This window comes from Panthera pardus, unplaced genomic scaffold (genome assembly GCF_024362965.1).
Source record: "Panthera pardus isolate Hobbes unplaced genomic scaffold, ASM2436296v1 HiC_scaffold_13, whole genome shotgun sequence".
In the NCBI taxonomy this organism is placed as follows: Eukaryota; Metazoa; Chordata; class Mammalia; order Carnivora; family Felidae; genus Panthera; species Panthera pardus.
Genome location: NW_026526688.1, coordinates 61,460,450 through 61,483,425, shown reverse-complemented (window position 1 = coordinate 61,483,425; position 22,976 = coordinate 61,460,450). Strand labels below are relative to the sequence as shown.

Below are 22,976 nucleotides of genomic sequence, written 5' to 3'. Positions count from 1 at the left end.
GAGAGTGTTGCTGCTTAGCTCCCACCAAAGCAATTCACTGTCTTTCTCAAAACAAGGGAGAAAGTAAGGATATTTGCTTGTGGTTCATCCAAATTATCCAGATAGAAGATTTTACATTATCACTGTCCAGCCTTCTTCAAGAACTTTTTGAAACATCTCCAGGCTTTTTCAGCATGGTAGCCCATGAGTGAGGTGAGCTCACTGCTTTCATAAGTCAAGCTCCGTATGCACACTCTTCCAGCACAAGCTCCCAGGAGGCCCTCAAACTCTCCATCACAAGGAGTCAATGAGAGAGAAACAAGGAAGCTGCCATAGATTAATGTGGCACCTAGAAAAACTAATGAGAGGAAGTGACTCTGACCTTTGAAGAAACTCTGGTTCACACCAAGTATTTAATTTGACAGAACTTATATTAAATATTTTCCTGAACCTCCCTCCAAATATAATTACATAATATGAAATTTTAGGTTTTATGAAGGTCAGAAGTTTTTCATGTCCTATTTTATTAATCTACTTTTTTTAAGCTACTGACACAAGACAAGAGCAGCCATAGAAATGAAGCAAAGCTTTGGGACATATGCAATCATATGTATTATCAACATCTAGACTTTCCAGGAAAAAGCACAGTTAACTCATGGTCCAGGAAAGGACCAGCTTCAACAGGTACATGTTATGAGACACCAGAGTCAACAGGCCACAGAATAGCCACGGCCTTCCTATGATAAAGCATGGCATGACAACTTCTTATACAAGATTGGGAACCCTACCTCAATTCGACCAACTACAAACATTTAGGATTTCTCAGAACTCAGTTCCAGGTAGTAGTTTCTATGTAGTGTGGATACTTTAGTTGGACATAAGAGAAATTGATTAAATTGGCTTAAAAGAAATAAAGGTTAAAGGAACCTATGGTCACAGCCCATTTCAGATATGCCCAAACTATTCTGGGCTAGGTTCTACTTGCTTCATTTTATAACTGAACTGCGCTTATGACTCTTATTAACGTCACTCTGGATATCTCCAAACTTGTGTCATATTATATAGTTATACCTGCAAAAAGAGATCTTCTATTTCTTATAATTCCCCCTGCACATCCTCTAAATCTAGCCTGATCTGGGTCATGTTCTCATCCCTAAACTAGTTGCTGAGAACAGGGACAAGGAAGACTGTATTTGTTCAGATGTAGGTCACATAAGCACTCCCTGGTTTGGGGCAATATCAACCTTTGAAATCTTGGGGAAGGAGATATGTTTTTCCAAAAGAAAATCAGTATGGCGAAGCCAGAAAAACAGATACTGCTTAAGGAAGAACATTCATCCAACACACACACATACTCCTTATATAAAAAGTTATGTACTCAAAAATTCATGTGTTAAAAGTTATAATTAATATATGCTATTTTCAATATTTAGATCAAGGGAAGACATTACTCTGTGTTGATTTTTGCATCAACCATTATGCTTCTGAAATAAGTTTAGTAATTACAGGAATTATTTAAACATCATTTTGGTGACACTGACCGTCTTGATTTCTGAGAGCTGCCATCACAAAGTACCACAAACTGTGTGACTGAAGACAACAGAAATTTATTCTCTCACATTTCTGAAAGCTCGAAGTCTGAAATCAAGGTGTCAGAAGTACTGGTGCCTTCTTGCAGACTCAGAGGGAGAATCTACTCCACATGTCTCCTAGCTTCTGGTGACTGTTGGCAATTCTTGGCGTTTCTTGGTTTCTGGCAGCATAACTCCAATCTCTGCTCCAGGGTCCCACGGCCCTCTCCTATGTGTCTGTTAGTTTGTTCTTCTTCTTCTTTTTTTTTTAAATTTTTTTATGTTTTTACTTATTTTTGAGACAGAGAGAGACAGAGCATGAGGGGGGGAGGGGCAGAGAGAGAGGGAGACACAGAATCCGAAGCAGGTTCCAGGCTCTGAGCTGTCAGCACAGAGCCCAACGTGAGGCTCGAACTCACAGACCGCGAGATCATGACCTGAGCCAAAGTCAGACGTTTAACCGACTGAGCCACCCAGGCGTCCCTATTTTTTTTTAATGTTTTTATTTTGTTCTTAATTTGTTCTTCTTTTTATAAGGACCTCAGCCATGTTGGATTACTGTTCATCCTAAGTTAGTATGTTATCTTAATTTGATTATAGCTACAAAGACTCTATTTTCAATTAAGCTTACATTTACATGTATGAGGGGGCTAGGCCTTCAACATAATCTTGTTGAGGCACACAATTCAACCCATACTACTGACTCTTAGCTTATAAGAGACAATAGTCATTAAAATCTAATAATGAGAGCCTTGCTAATAGAAACAGTTTACTTCTAGGACTAACAGCAGACTACACACACACACACACACACACACACACACACATACATATACATATAAAATTATATATGTGTGTGTGTATAAAAGCTCTATTTTCTTCTCAAAGTTTTCGATTTAAAATGGGTTGGGGATATAAATTTATGCATAGGTGTGGTTCCTACCTTCATTTACTACAAAATAGTGCTGAAAATTTACACAAAATTTGCAGTATAGAGTGTCAAAACTAAGCAGGAATTTATATGGTCATTCATTCCTTGTTTGATGGAAATTCCTTTTTTTAATTCCAGTATAGTTAACATACGCTGTATAACATACAGTGCTATATTAGTTTCGGGTATGCAATAAAGTGAGTGAACACTTTCATACACTACTCAGTGCTCATCATGAAAAATGTACTCTCTTAATCCCTTTCACGGATTTCATCCATCCCCCACCTCCTCTCTGGTAACCATCAGCTTGTTCTCTATAGTTAAGAGTCTGGTTTTGGGTTGTCTCTTTTTTGATAAGAATTCTTAACATTTTAGAGTGTTGTTGAGAAAAAAAAGTTACAGTTTGCAAAATTCTTAAAAGATACACCCGAACTAGCTATAAACCAGCTATAAATCCAGTTATTAATATTCCACAGAAAAGAGGAAATATTTTTTAAATGTGTGAAATATATATATCACAGTGTTATGCAAACAGTTAAGATGTTTGGAACCTAAACAACAGCCTATGAGTTTTCTTACATATCCTCTTCCCTGCCTCTTTATTAACTATCTCTTGAGAGCCTTCAGGGTTTAAGTTAAATGTTAATCTGCAAACATTACCTTTGGCCTTGGGTTAATTAATTTATCCAAATTTGAAGGGCTATAAATAGTACAGCCCAGACTCAAACCCAATACTACCTGATTTCCAAGCCCATAAAACTTTCCTAAAATAATGTTGCTTCCTGTTCTGCATTAAAGTTTCGAATTTTAAACATGTTGTTTCCTATCTTGCACTAAAATTTATTTTAACTTCTAAATGTTCTGTATGTAACTGGTTATACAACCATCTCCACTGCAGAATGGCCATAATTAGTTTGTGTTTATAATGATGGTTAAAAGTAGTAAATAAGGGGCCCCTCGGTGGCTCAGTCACTTGAATATCTGACTCTTGATTTCAGCTCAGGTCATGATTCCATGGGCTGGGGAATCAAGCCCTGCATTAGGTTCTGTGCTGAGGGCGAAGTCTTAAGATTCTCTCTCTCCCTCCTACTATGTCTCTCTCCCTCTGCCCCTTCCCCTACTGGTGCTTTATCTTTCTCTCTCTCTCTCTCTAAAAAAAAAAATAGTAGGTAATAATTTTATACTGTAGTGGGAAGGCACAGGACTAGGTGATAAATGATGTAAAGTTAACTATGAAGTTAACAATAGCAAGCCCCATTCTTCCAATCATATGAAACTGAATCATATGAAACATATAAGAACATTGTAAAATGTACAAACCTAATAAATACTAACTGATATTCATTCAGCCAGCTATAGGCTGATGATAAAGCATTTTAAAATAAATTTGATAAAGTAAGTTGCTAACCAAGTTTTCTCCAAATATTATTCTAAAATGTTACTTTTGCCAAGTTCTCTTGAAAACTAAATTAATCCTTCTAATGAAAAACTGCTACTCTTTTTAAAAAGTAATATGAATAAAAATTATTGGCAGAACTGTTACATGTCAACATTTATATTCAAAGATGTATTCATTAACATGCCATTAACAGGACTTACAGAATACCAGAAAAATAAAACTTAGGGACTACAAGAAAGCTTTGAAATCATTCTCTGCAAACTTCTCATTTTATTTTTTTTAACTTTTTTTAATGTTTGTTTGTTTATTTATTTATTTATTTATTTATTTATTCATTTATTTTGAGAAAGAGAAAGACTGTGAGTCGGGGAGGGGCAGAGAGGGAGAAGCAGAATCTGAAGCAGGCTCCAGGCTCTGAGCTGTCTGCACAGAGCCTAACGAGGGGCTGGAACCCAGGAACCACAAGATCAGGACCTGAGATGAAGTTGAAGTCGGATACTTAACCGAATGAGCCACCCAGGCACCCCTGCAAACTTTCGTTTTAAAGATCAGAAATTAGAAGCCAAATGCATTGGATTAAATGATTTTGTGCAAAGTTACACTAAGTGGAAGGAATTCAATCCTTCTTTTTAGTGGCAACAGCAACCTCTTTAAGAAGTTTAACTTGAAGTTGCAATGAATAATCATGGAAATAGCTAGATCCCCACTCTCCCCATGCCGCATAAAAGCTGATTCAAGTCATGATTCAGAGAAGGCTCAGAATTTGGAATCAAATGAAATAGATATGAATTCTGGTTCTTACTCCAAATAGCTGTATGATCATGGGCAAATTATTTTCATTCACTAAACATCAATTTTCCCCCTCAGTGTAATGGGAGCATGGAAAGGAATAAAAATGGGAGCAAAATAAAAGCAATAAAAATGAAAGTTCATATTGAGAATTGGGTGAGATAAAAGCTAAATGCTCATAGTATGTAGTAAATCTTCAACAAATGGCAGCTTTTTTTAGATACTTGAAAATTACACTTTAACAAAGTGAGCTAAATTAGTAGGCTGTTTTGTTATTAAACCATTAATAAATGAACAGAAACAACAAAAACATGTTAGAAAACAACAACATTAGTATCTAGATCTGAATACTAATTTCAATTGCATTTATGAATATTGATGTAACCTGAGCAAACAAAACCCAAATTACTTCCAGTTTCTTCATGTGTTACAATTAAAAACAGTCTTACTCCCCTTGTAAACTTTGAAAGATTTTGTGTGTGAGTGAAGGTCAAATGAAACAATGTACATGAAAACCCTGGGAAAATGCTCTTTAAAGAAGTCAAATTGCTGTCAATAAACTAAATAATAAATGTAAATTATAACTTAAACACAATAAAGTATAACTTCTTCAAAAATAAGTACTGTATCAAATAACCAAACTCATCTGCTTGTATTTGAATGAGACAAAATCATACTCAAATTCCCATTCTTCCACTCATTAGGCTTTTCTTTAGTCATTTAATTAGATATAGCAGACGTAGTAATAAATATCCCAAAGTAACAGATAATGCAATGTATTTGCTACTTGTAGCATTGAGAATAAAAACAAGGAATAGAATAAGGAGTTACTTAACCTTTTTTTTTTTTTTTTAACTTGAGCTCAGAACAGGTCGAGATCAAATGCATTTGTTGGAGAGTTTGTGAGAAGTAGAAAGTACAGGGAAGGGATCCACTCCTTGAGCTGACAATGCATTGGGCAAGGTATGAAGTTATGTACACAAAATACTCCCCAGGTGAGTTTGAGGAGTGGCTTGATTATAATATCCCTGATCTACCAACATATCCAAAATTAATATGTGGAAGGAAAAATAACCCATATTTAAGAGCTTTTCATATTTAAAACACCTTCTATAAAGTAAAATAATATTTTCCTTAAGATTAAAAAGATGGGCTCGCATATAATCAGAAATAATCAAGTGGTTCTGAACACGTACACAGAATTTCTAGATAAAATGGGCAAACAGTTGATGGTTTATTTCCTGATGCTTTGAAGGGGTTGCAGTCTGAAATACCTAAAGGGCAAGCAAATTATGCAAATAAGTGGTGTGAATTCTCATTTACTACTAGAGGGAATGCAAAACGGTACAGCCACTTTGGTAGACAGTTTGGCAGTTTGTTACATAAATAAACATACACTCACCATATATTTCAGCAATCACACTTCTTGGTATTTATCCAATTGAATTGAAAACTTATGTCCACAAAAAAAAAAAAAACCTGCACACAGTTGATTATAGCAGCTTTATTCATAATTGCCAAAACTTAGGAGCAACCAAGAAGTCCTTCAGTAGGTGCATGAATACATAAACTATGTGGAATATTATTCAATGCTAACATGAAATGAGTTACCGAGCCATGAAAATACACGGAGGAAACTTAATGCATACTGGGAGTGAACAAAGTCAGTCTGGAAAGGCTACACATGGCATGACTCCAACTATATGACATCCTGGAAAAGGCACAACTATGGAGACAGTAAAATAATTAGTGATTGCCAGTGGTTAGGGGAAGGGAGGGATGAATCGGCAGAGCACAGAGGATTTTAGAGCAGTAAATACACTCTATGATACCGTAATGGCAGATTCGTGTCTTTCTACATTTGTCTAAACCTACAGAATGTATAACACCATGACAATGACATCAACTAGGGACATTAGGTGATTACGATGTGTCTGTGCAGGTTCCTCATTCTGGTGGAGGATGTTGACAATGGGGAAGACTGTGTATGTGTCCAGGCAAAGGGGGTATGTGGGAATCTCTGCTCAATTTTGCTGTAAATTTAAAATGGCCTGAAAAATAAAGTCTATTTTTAAAAAGCCTTAGTAATATCTTTATTATTTAAAGTTAAAAAAAATAATAATAAAGCAAAAGAGACTTTCTGATATTACTATTTCATGAAGTCTGTTTTTTAATTGTATAAAATTGAGTTTTATATTAACAATTGGAAAAGCTGGAAAAACAAAACATGAATTATTGATTCCACCACTGGTATTCTTTTTTAGCACACACATGTGCCACCTACAAGCCTAATACATCTCATGTTAATGACAAAACTGTAAGGTATGTTACTTAATATGGTAAAGCAACAGTTTGTTTCACTCAAAGTCTTAAAAATTACAAATTCCTTCAAATATGTCAAGGAAGATAAATTTTTCATAAAAACTCTCAAAGTAACTATTGTTCAGGAGTATTAAGTCCAATAATTTATATGGCCATTCTGATTATTGAAATACTACATAGAATGAACAAATTCCTATGTTAGGACAAACCGTGTTTTCAAATACATAAAAGCAGTAAAAGTTTACTTATTTCATTCAGAAGAAATAGGAGCGAAAGAAGGAAAAACACTTACTGAACATTTCACATATTACTGAATGCATAGGTTTTGCAAAATTTTTTATTCAGTTTCACAACTATGTGAATTAGGAATTTACTCATGTTATGTTGTTTCACAACTATGTGAATTAGGAACTTACTCATATTAAGAGAAAACAACTCTATAATGGTGAAATTACTTGCATAAGGTAATATAGCCTGTATTGCCATAATAGTGATTCAAACTCATGTCTAGATAACCCAGTCAAATGCCCACTCAACTCTCCTGCCAATCAACCATTTACTCCAGCTATGTCACACAATTAATGCACAAAGGAGGAAAGCCTGGTAGAATTATCAAAAAATATGCTTAAGAGGAGAGAAAAAAAATATCTAGGACTAAATAGCAAAATTGCCAATCTATGAAAAAACGTATTTATGAAATGTTAGAACTGAAAGAAACTGTGGCTAATGTGTCTATATGATGAGCAACAGAGTATTCTAATAAAAAATTTTTCACTAATTTTAAAGTTAATTGATTAATTAACCAATTTAAAGTCTTCTAAAAAGAGTACCATACTGGCTACTTCCAAATATTCAAATAATTTTCATGTAGAAGGCTGAATTTACTCACTCTTGATCAAGAATACAGGGCCAAGAATTGGACACAAGAAAACAGATTTTAGTTTAAGAAGCAATTTTCAAATAATGAGTGTTTGGTGAAGATGGAACGGCATATCCAAGTGGAAAGTCAAGGCTGGACATAGGAGACAGTTAAGAGGGCAAAAGTCCCTTAACCGTATGAGTGGCTGGACAAAACTGCCTCTAAGTTCCAATGCCAATGCTTTAATGCACTACAAACACATACACTTCTTTTCCACATTTCACATAAGGAAGTGGGGTGAGAATTGTGGCCAGGATACTTCAGTGAAAAGTAACTTCCAAGAAGGAACTCCTCAGAAGCTTTTGTACATCTTTGAAAGACTTTCTTGTCTCACAGATATGCTGTAAGTTATTCCCAGGCCATAGAAATACACCCCAATGTAGGGGTGCCTGGGTGGCTCAGTCGGTTAAGCGGCCGACTTCGGCTCAGGTCATGATCTCATGGTCCGTGAGATCTGCGTCGGGCTCTGTGCTGACAGCTCAGAGCCTGGAGCCTGTTTCGGATTCTGTGTCTCCCTCTCTCTGACCCTCCCCCGTTCATGCTCTGTCTCTCTCTGTCTCAAAAATAAATAAACGTTAAAAAAAATTAAAAAAAAAAAAGAAATACACCCCAATGCAACAACACTTGTACTTATTAGATAACAATTATATAAGTGAGTTTAAAAATCTATATTCCTACACTCTGAAAATTAGAATAAAATTTATAAACGCATCCTTTCCTTGGTAGGAGCAATTCTAAATGTGATCCAATGTGTACCTGATGGTTGACCTTTTAGCTACCTATGTTCCCCTGTGTCATTCCTACCATGTCTTTGCATGAAAACGATGTATCTCTGAGTTGAGAAACAGACCAAAAATGTGCATACAGATGAGCTAAATCTAAAGCCATATTGCATACTGAAAGAGAAAATAGACTTCTAATCCACTAATAAAATTTTAATCCCGGCCACAACACTTATTAGTTTTGTTACCTTTATCAACCCCTCTCAACTTCAGTTTCTTTTACAAATTAAAGAGTATATCCACTTTTTAAGATTAGTACAATGATTGCCTCATATATAATATCTGACACATAGGAAGTACTTGTTCAGTGGTAATGATGATTTTTATTTTGGGGGGATTTCCTTGATTCCCAAAACCCATTCCTAAACCCTTTTAGCACTTGTTTCTGGTACCCGATCTGAAAAGGTGAATAGCTTATTTAAAATTCCCTGACATTTGTGGTTGCCTTCAAAATAAAGCTATCTGGACAAAAATATCTCTTTGCAAGGCAGCTATCCTCACCACTATACCACCAACACCAGAAGTATCTCTTTGTACTGCAAACAGAATCACTGAGAAGAATTTTGATAAGTAATTACTTATACCCTGTGATTCCCCACTGTATCTGCACAAAATAAAAATTGCAGATTTTAAAAGACAAACACATTCACACTCATTCAGATAGATTTTATTTAAAACACACACACACACACACACACACACACACACACACACACACACACACACAGAGGCAGACACAAAGTGTGCAGGATCAGTCCCAGATCATGCTTTTTACATGAATGTTTAGTAATTTTCATGTGCAGGCAGGACTAAACATTACCTGTCTAGTCAGTGGAAGATTCTTGTTAAAAATATGACTTCCTGGGGCACCTGGGTGGCTCAGTCGGTTAAGTGTCCGACTTCAGCTCACGTCATGATCTCACAATCCATGAGTTCAAGCCTCTTGCCAGGCTCTGTGCTGACAGCTCAGAGCCTGGAGCCTGCTTTGGATTCTGTTTCTCCTTCTCTCTCTGCCCCTCCCCTGCTCATGCTCTGTCTCTCTCTGTCTCAAAAAGAATAATAATAAAAACATTAAAATTTTTTTTAAAAAAAATATGACTTCCTGAGTGCCTGAGTGCCTCAGTTGGTTAAGTGTCCCACTCTTGTTTTTGGCTCAGGTCATGATCTCACGGTTCGTGGGATAGAGCTCCATGTCGGGCTCTGCGTTGAGAGCAGAGCCTGCTTGGGATTCTCTCTCTCTCCCTCTCTCTCCCTCCCCCACTCACGTTTTCTCTCTCTCTCTCCCAAAATAAATAAACTTTAAAAAATATGACTTCCATATGTATCTACTGTTTTTTTTCAATATTCACAATACTTATTACTCTGTTAGGTTAACAAGGTCTGAGATAAGAATCTTATTTCTTAAAGTCTTTGAAGTATATTTAATCAATCTCTTGCTCTATAAATTTGAGTCATAATTTAGTAACACATAAGGTCATTAAAAGGAAAGAAATATAATTTGCCTTCTTAAACATGTATGTAGGCGTCTGTGATATGAACCAAATGAAGTATTATTAATCTTCATTTTATCTTGTAAATTAAAAATATAATCCTTTACATAATGCTTATTATCCAATGAATAAAGTAACACTAACACAACACAGCAATGTAAGATTCTGATTCCTATATTTTATGAAATATTCCTGTATTTATTTTCCTAGATTGTTGGGCAAAACAAGTTAAATAACATTCTTGTATTTAAACATTAGAATTTGATAGGAAAAGAAAGTACATTTCTCACTTAGAATCACTACGTAGCTCTTATGTACTAAACCCAACATAGAGCAAATGAACATGAACTATTAGTTTCTAAGCTGAATATTATTTTTCTGCAGGTTTTCTAGAGGGCTCCTATAAGCCAAAGTTTCAACAAGGATAATATAAATAATGTATGATGTAAAATGACATGGTTATTAGCACTTGAATACCTGACAAGTAATTTGTCCAAAATGATACAAAAATACTGAATCAATTCTTGGGAGTTGATCAAATAATGATTCAGATCAATTAATGGTTCGGAATTTACATTTTAAATGATTGAAAGCATTTTTAGAAAATATTATGATCATATAATTATCTTTACATATTGTCCCCACTGAATCTCAATTCTGAGAACACCAATTCTTCCACTAGAAAAATGCCAAAAGCCCCAAGTGCTCAAACAAAGCAGCATTATGGTACTACCATGCCTCTATTGTGAAGCATGGATCAGACCTACCTATTGTTTCAGACTACTATCAATAAATACCATCTAAGACAATGAAAAATAAAGATCCTCATATAAACAAGTGAAAATTAAAGTCATCTGGGAGAGAGGCAATACCTACATTGTGCAATCCACATATACTATGCCTTAAAAAGTATGCTCAAGTATTTTAAAGAGGGAAAGATAAGTCGGTGGTGCATTTTCCAAACACTAGTCTTTCTCAGTTTCAAAAATAATTATAGCCATAATACAATAGCTCTGTTCATCGAAGGGAATAAAAGTTCAGGAGGAAATCTCAACAGCTTTTCCTTTGTAGCCAGAGACTGATTGCAAAGGGACATGTCAGGATGTGACTGTTTGTATATGTGAGACGTTTTGCAAAGGATGGGGAAATTTATGGGGAGCAGATGAAACTCTAATAACTGATCCTGATAACAGAGAAACAATGAATAAGTATATGGCTGAGCATCCCACTGTCCTTTGAAAGAGCTGAGTCTTTGTTTTAACTTTCCACCAATTCTTGCAAGAATGGCTTATATAGATACCAGGTTAGCTGTTCACGCGTCTGTCTCTCCTGCCTAGACTCAGCAGTTTAAGTTTAGCAGCGGTCTCCTACCACACAACTTCTGGAGGAACTTGTGTTGATTTACATGCCACTAATGAGCCAGTAGAATTCAGGCTGCCCTTTGCACAGAGTTCCAGATTTAGGAAGAAAGCCCCTGACAAGGGTCTGTGAAGTGGCTAAAGTATGCTGATCTGTCAGTAATCACACTCCTCACCCTTCTTTCCATAATCCAGAAATCTGCTTGAGCAGGGGAAACACATCAACAACGTGAAACTGATTTGTCTTGAAATCTCTCAATCTATTTAAATTCAGCATCTTTATTATTAGTCTACTGATTGTAATTCGCTGCCATAGTGGATACCAAGTGGAACAACTCCAAGCCGGATTAGATAGTAAAATTAGGGAAATATACGCAAAGCACATTTTGCTTCCAACTATTTTATCTCCAGGCAACTGGATATCATATACTGGAGAAAATAATTTTTTTAATAAAAGGTGATCCTTGTACATATAGCACTTTAGTACAAGTAGATTCTCTAAGCAACTGACAGGAATTCCTGTAAAAAAATTCAGTGACTTATCTATTATAAATAAAAATTAATCCATGACCAGAAACAATTTTACGTTAATGGCATGAAAGGAAAAAAAAATGGCTCTTTACAACTCTAGCCTATCCATTCAAAGAATTTACTGAATTGTTTAAAAGTTTATCTAGGTTCATCTATGCATTTCTCCTTTAAGTTTGTCACAGTAAACATTGAATCTTCATGTCATATTCAAGAAGATACAAATCCTCATTAAAACTTCTTTCGATTCTATCCTGTCAACTCACGATTAGCCACACTAATGAATAGAAGTAATGGCATAGGGGAGCCTGGGTGGCTCGGTCAGTTAAGCATCCGACTTTGGCTCAGGCCATGACCTCATCATTCATGGGTTTGAGCCCTGTGTCAGGCTCTACACTGACAGTTCAGAGCCTGGAGCCTGCCTTGGATTTTGTGTCTCCCTCCCTCTCTCTCTGCCCCTCCACTGCTTGTGCTCAGTCTCTCTCTCAAAAATAAATAAATAATCTTAAAAAAAAATAATAATGGCACAGAAAATTCTATGTGGAGAAATACAAAGAAATTTATATTTGGCACCAGTATGCTTTACTTTATGGTAAAGCAGATTTTTCCATCACCAAAATAGTTTTACTTAAATTCAGTTGAAACTATTACATTTTCCCCCAACTCTTACTGTTTTAGTGGTAAAATGAAATCAATGTAAAAAACATTCTGACTTATGAAAGGAAACGCACAAGATAAAAAATGTGTCAGGGCACCTGGGTGGCTCAGTCAGTTAAGCATCCAACTCTTGATTTTGCCTCAGGTCACGATCTCATGGTTCCTGAGTTTGAGCCCCACCTCAGGGTTCCACACTGACAGTGTGGAATCTGCTTGGGTTTCTCTCTCCTGCTCTCTCTGCCCCTCCCCGCCAACAAAGCAAATAAGTAAACTTTAAAAAAAAGAAAATTTGTCACAGTGAAACCACAAGATAAATAAGCTATATATGAACAACCATCTGAGTTTTACCTAGAAGAAAGCTTGTAGCTGCAAATACGTGTGTATCTATGCATATGCAAATATATGTATGCTTATTTATGTATGCATGTGCATATTTATGCATATATGTAGAAACAGTTTGGTGATGAGAAATGCCATTTCTGTCATGAAATATTAATATTTTCATGAGTAGTACTTTAATTTCTGCATATTTTCTGGACCAGTTTATTGAAAAGTAAAATATAATTTAAAATAGATACTGTAAAAATGGTATAATATCAGCATATAAAATATAATGCTAAGATAACTTTTTTCTTCATTCTTTTCAAGAAATAGGTAAACACCCCCAAAAAAGAAACTGCAGAAAATCAACTTATATTGATGTGATATCGATGTCCATACACCATGAGAGATATATTTAAAAACTACTCATAAAAAGTCATAAATTATTTTATGTTGAAAAATTCAATCATATTTTGAAACTAGTACTTAACAGAAGATCTCTTCCTCATAAAAAAACAAGAAGCATTGGAAATCAGCATATCTCAAGCTCTTCTATCCAAATGATGTGAACTATCTATCTTACTCAGAGCTAAATGAGAATAGGATAATTTTTGTCACTCCTCAGTATGGTCTACAGATAGGTTAGTTAATAGGACTGAAAACCAAAACAAATAGAAAACAAATACATGTATCTCAATCTAACTTTTTTCCATTTTTCTTTTTTTTTTCTTTTGATGCAAAACATCAACTATGCATGTTCAATCAGCCAAAACCCAGGGTCTGATAATCTACAAAATATTGTTTCAAAATCTGGTATTCAAAATAGTATGTCATTATTTCATTTTAATGCTATCATATGAGTGACAGTGTCACATAGTAATTAGGACATGGGTTTCAGGGGTCAGATTGCCTGAATCCAAATCCTGACTCTGCCACTTTGCAGGAATATCATCTTGAGTAGGAGCTCAATAAGTACTTCACCTTCCTCATCTACTTGCCAAGGTTGTTGCAAAGATTAAATGAACTAATATACTGAATACTTCGAATAGTGACTGGACATAGGACACTCTATAAATATTAGCTATTATCATGTCATGAGCTTCCCTCTGCCCAATAAATATGATATTTTTGACAAATTAGTAGGCTAAAAACCTCTTTGAAAATGAAACTGAATCAATTTTACCAGGGTTTGGCAGTTGCCTACAGCAATCTTTCCTTCTTCTCCTTTTTTTTTTTTTTCTTAATGGGCGATAAACTGTAGTTCAACAAATTATCAATCACACACATGCATCTTTATTGTAATTGGATGCACCAAGTATGGCAAATTTAAGTGTTAACATCCATTTCATAGAAAATTCTGAGTTTTCAAGGATTATGAGTCCATCATAAAAATTCATTTCCCAAGAAAGCTTGCAGATATAACTCAGTCTGCATGTCATTACGCTTTTTAATTGCCTGTCTTTGAGTACAGTTGGCTTGACTTATATTATTAGCCAAATCCAAAAACAAATTTGTTGAACATAAAATGTAGACTCTACAAATAAACACTCTGGATAATAATAATAGTAAAATTACATGAAGTATAGAGGAGAAACAAACTAATATTAAAGGGGGATTGGATATGAATGAGTGTTTCACACTGCAGATTACCATCAATGTTGATGACAGTCCCCAGTTAGGTCCACCCAGGTTGGTTCCCACTCAGAAATCATTCATTACACATATTAAATGACATAGCCAATTACCCCAAGCTTTCCCTACTAACACATTACAACTCATTCCTAAAACTGATTTCTATTTTGGGGCGCCTGGGTGGCTCAGTTGGTTAAGCATCCGACTTCGGCTCAGGTCATGATCTCACAGTCCATGAGTTTGAGCCCCGCATCGGGCTCTATGCCGACAGCTCAGAGCCTGGAGCCTACCTAGATTCTGTGTCTCCCTCTCCTCTCTCTCTCCTCCTCCCCTGCTCACACTCTTTCTTTCTCTCTCTCTCTCTCTCTCTCTCTCCCTCAAGAATAAGTAAAAGTTAAAAAGAAATTTTAAAAAATGATTTCTATTTTTAAATGGTACTCCTTCAGGAAGTAATATATTTCATAAGGTTACTTCAGTCAATGGAAAGCAGAAATGTCTTTTTTTCCAGACTTTAAAAGGAAGAGTCTCTGGTTCTAATATTACAGAATTTAGCAAACAAATCTAATTACTTATATAGTTTATGATTGCATTGAGCTTGGTGTTTCTATTCTCATGCGCATCTTCCTATCTCATGTATATTTCCTGCTTCTCCTTCTCCAGTACATAAAGAGAAGCACAAACTGTGAGTGGATGTGGGAGAACCTTAGTTTTATATATAACTTTTCCTTTTGGGTCTTACTAAGACCCCAGCTGAGTCTAATTATCAGTCTTCTCTGTTTTATGTTTTTTTTAATTATTTTTTAACGTTTATTCGTTTTTTGAGAGACAGAGAGAGCATGAGTAGGGGAGGGGCAGAGAGAGAGGGAGACACAGAATTTGAAGCAGGCTCCAGGCTCTGAGCTGACAGCACAGAGCCCAACACAGGGCTCGAACTCACAAACCATGAGGTCATAACCTGAGCCAAAGTGCAACGTTTAACCAACTGAGCCACCCAGGTGTCTCAAGTCTGCTCTGTTTTAAATGGAAGTTTTTACTAACTGAAACAGAGACTATAAAGTCATCCGTTTTGAAATCTTGCACAAATAAATCTATATCCTAGTGAATGTGCTTGAATATACTTGAAAACTGGATTAAGTGACTAGTATCAACTAATAAAAATGGGCACAATAAAGTTCAGAAGCCTAAATCAGTAATCTAAGATATGTATCTAAACATAAAAGACATCCTGACATAATCATGTTACCTAATTCGCTTATTACTGTTCTGTAATGAAATTAATTTTTGTATGAATTGTCCCATTATCTAAGCTCTCTTATTTAGTATTTTAAGAATCTAACCAATAATAAATATCATGTTTAAAGTACACTGATTATAAATATGTAATGATTTTTATTTAGAAAAAATAGATTCTTACCCTGATCGAAGGCCTTTCCTGGACTCCAAGTGTGGAAATAATCATCCTAAGGAAGAAGATAATGTGAATTGAGTGTATACGAGTAAGTAAATTATAAATATAGAATAAAATATGAAATACAGAAGCTGAATACAAACCTCTACTTCCTGCAATGGCAAGCAGCAAATTATAAAAAAAAAAAAAAAACAAATAAATAAAAAATAAAAAGAGGAACAAGAGAGAAACAATAGTTATCAAAAGGGAACACACTGCATGTTATAGAAATGTTTTTCAATAAATGTGTTCATTTTCAGTGCAAGTCAATGTTTAGTATAATAATTTAATTAGTCTTCGTTGCCACTTCACCTAAATATTATAATGCAATACTTTCAGTTGCAATTCAATGTGCAATAGGACATGCAGATAATTACCCTAAGCTAATAAGCTATGAAGGTATCTTACCACTTTCCAGTTATACAGCTTCATTTTTCCACTAGTACGATAGTAAATGAAACCATCAATAGAGCAGCAATAATACCAAGTGAGTCTGCGCTAGCCCATATAGTATAAGTAGATTTTATGCAAATCAGTCACATGATAATTGAATATCTAGGGAGTTCATCAAAATGCAATTGGAAGCTTGAAAGAAAAATGCATACCTAATTAAATCTTGCCTAAAGTTGAAATCTTTAATATGGAAAAGAATCATTACAATATACTTACTGTACATTTAGTAAATATGACTATGACTATACAACAGCAATGTGGGGCAATGTATACTGAAAAGATTTTTTAAAAAGCAAAGCACATTGACTAAGTCTATTGTATTTACTGTTTTACCACCCTTAGAGCCGTGTAGATGTCCCTCATACATATCACATTTTATGGTAGATAAAACATATTTAACTGTGCAAATTAATAAGCTGTATCATCATTTATGGTAGATAAAACACACTTTAACTCTTCAAATTAATAAGCTATTGTCACTGTTGTAAGAAAGAGCAGAAAATCATGGTGAGGCTCCTTGATTGAACATTTCCTAACTCCACACTCTTAAACCCACTAAAGTGAATGCATTGGAAATCTACAGAACCCAGGGAATCCAAAAAGGTCAAGTAGAGATTCTTTGAATCTTCATTCTAACTTCTTTGCTAATAACCCCGATGTTCAAAGAGGAAAATGTTGCACATTTTAATTACAGAAATAAATACACTTCCCTATTTTACTTAGTCAAAAATTTTAGGGGTGCCTAGCTGGCTCAGTTGGCAAAGCACGTGACTCTTGATCTCAGGGTTGTGAGTTTGAGCCCCACATCAGGCATAGAGTTTCCTTCAAATTACAATATTAAAAAATATTAAACTGTTGCAAAAGTTTTTCCTTATTGTGACTAATCACTCACTCATCACCACCTTCCCACCTTACCAATTTCAAATGAAAGGCAAAGGAGGAAGAAAGAAAACTTCAGAAATTATTCCTATCAATCTTATATTCAGATTGAGGTAGGGTTATGTGAAGACAGTGGTATATTATGGCTGTCTCCACTAGTAGGTACTGCAATAAGTTATCTAGGATCAGGTGAAGGGAAGATCACACAACTGGATAACTAAAAACTTATTGATTACTTAGTCTCTTCTTAAAATATCTTTGTAAAACCATTACAGAATAATAGAATTCTTGGACATTAAACTTTCAAACTAAATTCCTCCACTCAAGTCTCAAAACTTTGGCTGGGAATCATAATGCACTCATTTAATAACTTTTGTTTTTTAAATTACATCTCGGTGTGTGGGGATGATGACTATTAGTCATTCCACACACGGGGAGGAGTTGGAATTTCTCCTGAATCATAACAAAACAAAACATACAATGAAAACTAGACAATGAGAATAAGTGGTGGATTTGGAGACAGGAAAACTTAAATTTAAGTCTGACTTTAGCACTTATTAGCTGCATCATTTTAGAAAACGATGTAAAACTCAGATTCCTGCGACTAAAGTTGGGGGGAAAATACCTACCTATATGGCAAAGGTGCTGTGGGGATTAGTTATAAAAAATATAAATATCTGTACAATATGTAACATAAAAGAGGTGATAAAGCATACTTGCTTATCGAAAGTGCCAGGTTCATTTCTGTTGGTATGTTTGGGCAACATCACCATTGGCCAGCCTCTCATTACTGCTAACGAAGTCCTTTAATTTTTCTGGTTTCTTAGAAAGGACCATGAATTGCTCAAAACATTTTTGAAAGTGATGTCCAAACTGCATGCCTTCCCAAATATCAAATGTAAGATGCAGTGAACTTTTTTAAAGCCTATCATTTATGATTGTAGTTAATGCAAGAAGGCAAGTTTTCTGCTATCACCTCAGACTCATCTAAAGTGGTACAGCTATCAGTGACATCCCCCAAGAAGATGTGGGTAAGTTTTCATTGCAGCAGTGACTCCACTGATAAAATATCAAGGAGAAGTAGAACGAGGAACAGATGTGAGACTAACATCATTAGCACTGAAGCTCAACAATGTGAAAGCAACATGTTGACGCCACACAGTGCTTGAAATCATCAACATCTATACGGATTAGCAGGAATTAATTGGAGAATATATATATTATATATATATATATATATATATGTCCATGGCAAAACCTCAGCCATATTTAATTAACTCCCTCAGAATAATACAGTCATCACACCTGTCAGAATGGCTAAAATCAAAACTATTAAAAACAAGTGTTGACAAGGACGTAAAGAAAAGGGAACCCTCATGAACCATTGGTAGGAATGCAGATTGGTGCAGCCACTGTGGAAACATTAAAAGATAGAAAGAACTACCTTACAATCCAGTAATTGCAATCCTGGGTATTTATCCAAATAATACAAAAAGCACTAATTTGAAACAATATATGCACCCCTAATTTATTGCAGTACTATTTACAATTGCCCAATTATGGAAACAGCCCAAGTGTCCAATGATAGATGAAAGGATAAAGAAGATGTGGCATATATACACAGTGAAATATTAGGCAGTCATAAAAAAGAATGAAATATTGCCATTTGCAGCAACACGGATGGAGGTAGAGAGTATAATATGAAACAAAATAACTCAGTAAGAGAAAGGCAAAGACCATATGAATTCATGCATATGTGGAATTTAAGAAACAAAACAAATGAGCAAAGAGAAAAAAAAAGAGAGAAACCAAGAAAATGACTCTTAACTATACAGAACAAACTGACGGTTACCAGAAAAGAGGTGGGTGGGGGGATGGGTGAAATAGGTGAAGGCGATTAAGAATACATTTGCCATAATGAGCACTGAGTAATGTATAGAATTGTTGAATCAGTATATTGTACACCTGAAACTAATATAACACTGCATGTTATTTATACTGGAGTTAAAATTAAAAACTTGATAAAAAAGTAACAGGCTTTATCTTATTTGAAGTACACCATCTTCCAAGATAGCTTTACAAATAAGAAATTTACATCTTGGAAAAAAAAAAGATTAACACGGTCATGTTGGGTTAATTTGGGGCCATAGCTATCTAAAGATTTATAATCATAATGTGAAACATGAACCTAGTTCTTTTGGTTAAGTCAAGGGCAATGTCAATGTCTGGCCATTGTGGGGATCTGAAACAGCATAGAAAAGCAAAGTAGTTTGCCTATTAGCTATTTTTAGATATTTTTCTTTGTGTTCTCACATCGCTAGGCTTTTTTTTTTCCCCGAAAATGGTTTCACCTCATTAAATCTTAGGAATTTAGCCAGAATGAGAGATAAAAGTATTTTCACATAAGTGTTCATTCAGGCACAATCTCTTTTGTCTCAAAAAGCTTTGTGTAAAAATTGGTTGTTCTCAAGCTTCAATTTAGATCACAAATAAGCCAACCTGGGATTTCAAAAACAACTATAAGAAATACCCCCAATTGGAGAAGTTCAGGTTCAGATGACACATGCACATCAGGAATTATGGAGAGTGTTTCTTCTGGTCCCTTGTTCTCTTCAAGGGAGGAAAGATTGGGCCAAAAGTCCCACACTGAAAGATTCTATTTATTCCCAAGGAGCAAGCAAACCAGCAAAATGTCTACATTTAGAGGAAACATAAAAGATAGGAAGATCCCTAATTTTTAAACTTTCAACAACAATTTTGTTTTTTGATTCAAATCTCCAGAATCAAAGCAAAGGTAAGTATAATAAGCAACTCCTCCACTTATTGGCAGAAACTTGGTTAGCCTTTCTATACGTATGCAGAAGTAAAACACTATTGGTTAGCTTGTCTATACAAACGCAGAAGCAAAACACTATTGGTTAGCTTGTCTATACAAACGCAGAAGCAAAACACTATTGGTTAGCCTTTCTATATGTACGCAGAAGTAAAAACACCATGATTACAATTGTGTGAACCTAACTTGAGGAGTGGGAAGGTAAATTTCCTAGGATTTCTGTATTTCATGATTATGTTCCCCAAACCCTGTCAGACAAAACTTCAAAATGTCTCTACTAACATTAACACTTATTGTTTACTGTGCTTCGAAAGCTAAGCTGAAACCGTGAGGCACGGCCACTTCTATAAGCTAAAAAATAGCATTGGAAATCTGTTTTTTTTTTAATATGTTATCTTTTCCGACAAACTCATTTACATATATCACCGTATTATGGGAAGAGTGGCTTGTATAATAGTTAAGCCAGTAAATTCCACAAAAAGGGAAATTTCCCTGTGTAGAAAACTTAACACATGACTTGATCACGAGATAGAGTGAGTAAGCTTTGTCTAGATATAAACGAATTATCTATTTGAGACAAACTATCTGCTTCAGGCCCCCAAATGTCACATTTATTATCAAAGTACCACTCATTTTTCCAAGTGATGTCCTAGGACCCTGAAAGAATTCATTTGTAACACTTTGGTGAGCCCTTTATTTTCTAGAAAGCACTTTTGCTCCCTGACTTACCACAGATTAAACACATAAATAAAATGAATTGTGCAAAAGGGCAAGCCATTGAGGGAATTCCTCAATTGTCTCTGAAAATCTCTGCAAATTGAAGTTAAATGCCTTCAGAATATATATGGCCACTTTTACTTTGATAAACAAAACTTGTAATTCACTAACTAACACCAGGGAAAAGCATAACATATACTTAGTCTTAATAAATAAAATAAGGACTTTTAAATACTGGGAATCTTCTTTATAACTATAAGAACATTAATACACACAAAGAAATTGAGAAAAACAGTGGCTTGGAGTCCTATTCTCTCACCCTATACCAGGAACCCTTATAAGCACTTTACTCTCAGCATCTGTAAGAGGTAAGGGTTTCTAATATCACTCTTATTTTATAGATGAGGAGGATGACGCAGGGAAAAACTAAGTGTCTGGTAAAGCTTACATGGAAGGTTAGAAATAGAGGTGGGATTTGAACCCCAGAAGTGTGGCCCAGCGCCTGCATGCTTAAACATTTGACCATACCACAAGTCAGCAACTGCGGCCCATGGGCCAGACCCCACCTGTTTTATAACTAAAGTGTTATTGGAACACAGCCACACCCATCCTTTTACATACCTTCTATGTAGGCTTGGGTGTTTACAAGGGCAGAGTGGAGTAGTTATGACCGAGACCAAAAGGCCAAAAAGTCTGAAATCCTGCCAAGCTGGTCTTATACTGAGAAAGACCCCTGTACTACTATCCTATATTGTTCTTCCCCCCATAAAAGAACACTTATTTAAAAATTAGAAAACAATAATAGAATACCGCTCTAATTCCACATAGGGAAACAAAATTTTTTGAAGGAAAAATGTGTTTAAGGTGTTTAATGTTCTGTATCTTTGTGATTGAATCCTCAAATCATAAAGCTTGTAAATTTTCCAAGTATTTCATTTCCCCCTTCTGACCATAAATCTATCATCTAGCTTTGGATATAATCTACAAATGGGTGTTTCAAATATCAGCACAAGAAATCAAGGTACATAATTTTGAACTAACTAAGAATGACGATTCTCAAAATCTTTATGATGCAAAAAAAAGTGTTTTAGGAACAGGTTGCAAATGTGTCCTCTGTATGACCTCATGATCCTCAATTTGAAGTGAAAAACAAGGAATAAATTAAGATAAAATGCCTGTAGGTATTATAAGAGTTTTTCTAATCCTAGGACACTTCTCACATTAGTAAATCAAAGCTATAGTTACTGTTTGCTTATTGGAGCAAAATTGTAAGGTATTAATAGAAAACACTAAGTAGCAAATAAGCAATGAAATATTAATATTTTCCTATTTATTTCACATCTCTTTAGTATTTATAACAGTATTTCCTGTGTTTTCATAATTTGTCATTAAAAAAACTAGGTAACTGAATATTGAGTACTGTTCAAATATAAGAATGGTTCATCATATCAAATATAAATAAAAATGAATTTATATGATATGAAAATGTTAAAAACATACTATCAGTCTGATATAAATCTTTACATATACAGTCAGTGAAATAGAATACAATTCAAAATATAAGCTAAATGCTGTGTAAAATGAAAAAATGTTAATCATCATAAATGAAAGCAAAATATTTATTATTTTTAGGATGTGCTATCATTTTTTTAAAAATTTTTTTAACATTTATTTATTTTTGAGACAGAGAGAGACAAAGCATGAACGGGGGAGGGGCAGAGAGAGAGGGAGACACAGAATCGGAAGCAGCCTCCAGGCTCCCAGCTGTCAGCCGTCAGCCCAGGGCCGGCGCGGCGCTCGAACTCACGTACCGCAAGATAGTGACCTGAGCTGAAGTCGGACGCTTAACCGACTGAGCCACCCAAGCGCCCCTAGGATGTGCTATCTTAAAAAACAAAACTGTGTTAGTTATTTAATTATTGAGTCAAGAACGTATTTTTGTGATTTTTTTCTCTGTAACATCAAAAAA

General features: G+C 35.1%; 1 protein-coding gene across 3 annotated transcripts in view; it reads right to left on the bottom strand.

Moving 5' to 3' along the window:
* SPOCK3 (SPARC (osteonectin), cwcv and kazal like domains proteoglycan 3) overlaps positions 1-22,976 on the bottom strand; it is a 478,289-nt gene that overhangs the window by 297,649 nt on the left and 157,664 nt on the right. For all 3 annotated transcript variants that reach the window (XM_053901147.1, XM_019441052.2, XM_053901146.1), the window contains exon 3: positions 16,093-16,138. In XM_053901147.1, coding sequence (XP_053757122.1) covers positions 16,093-16,138 — 46 coding nt within the window. The remainder of the gene's footprint in view (positions 1-16,092; positions 16,139-22,976) is intronic.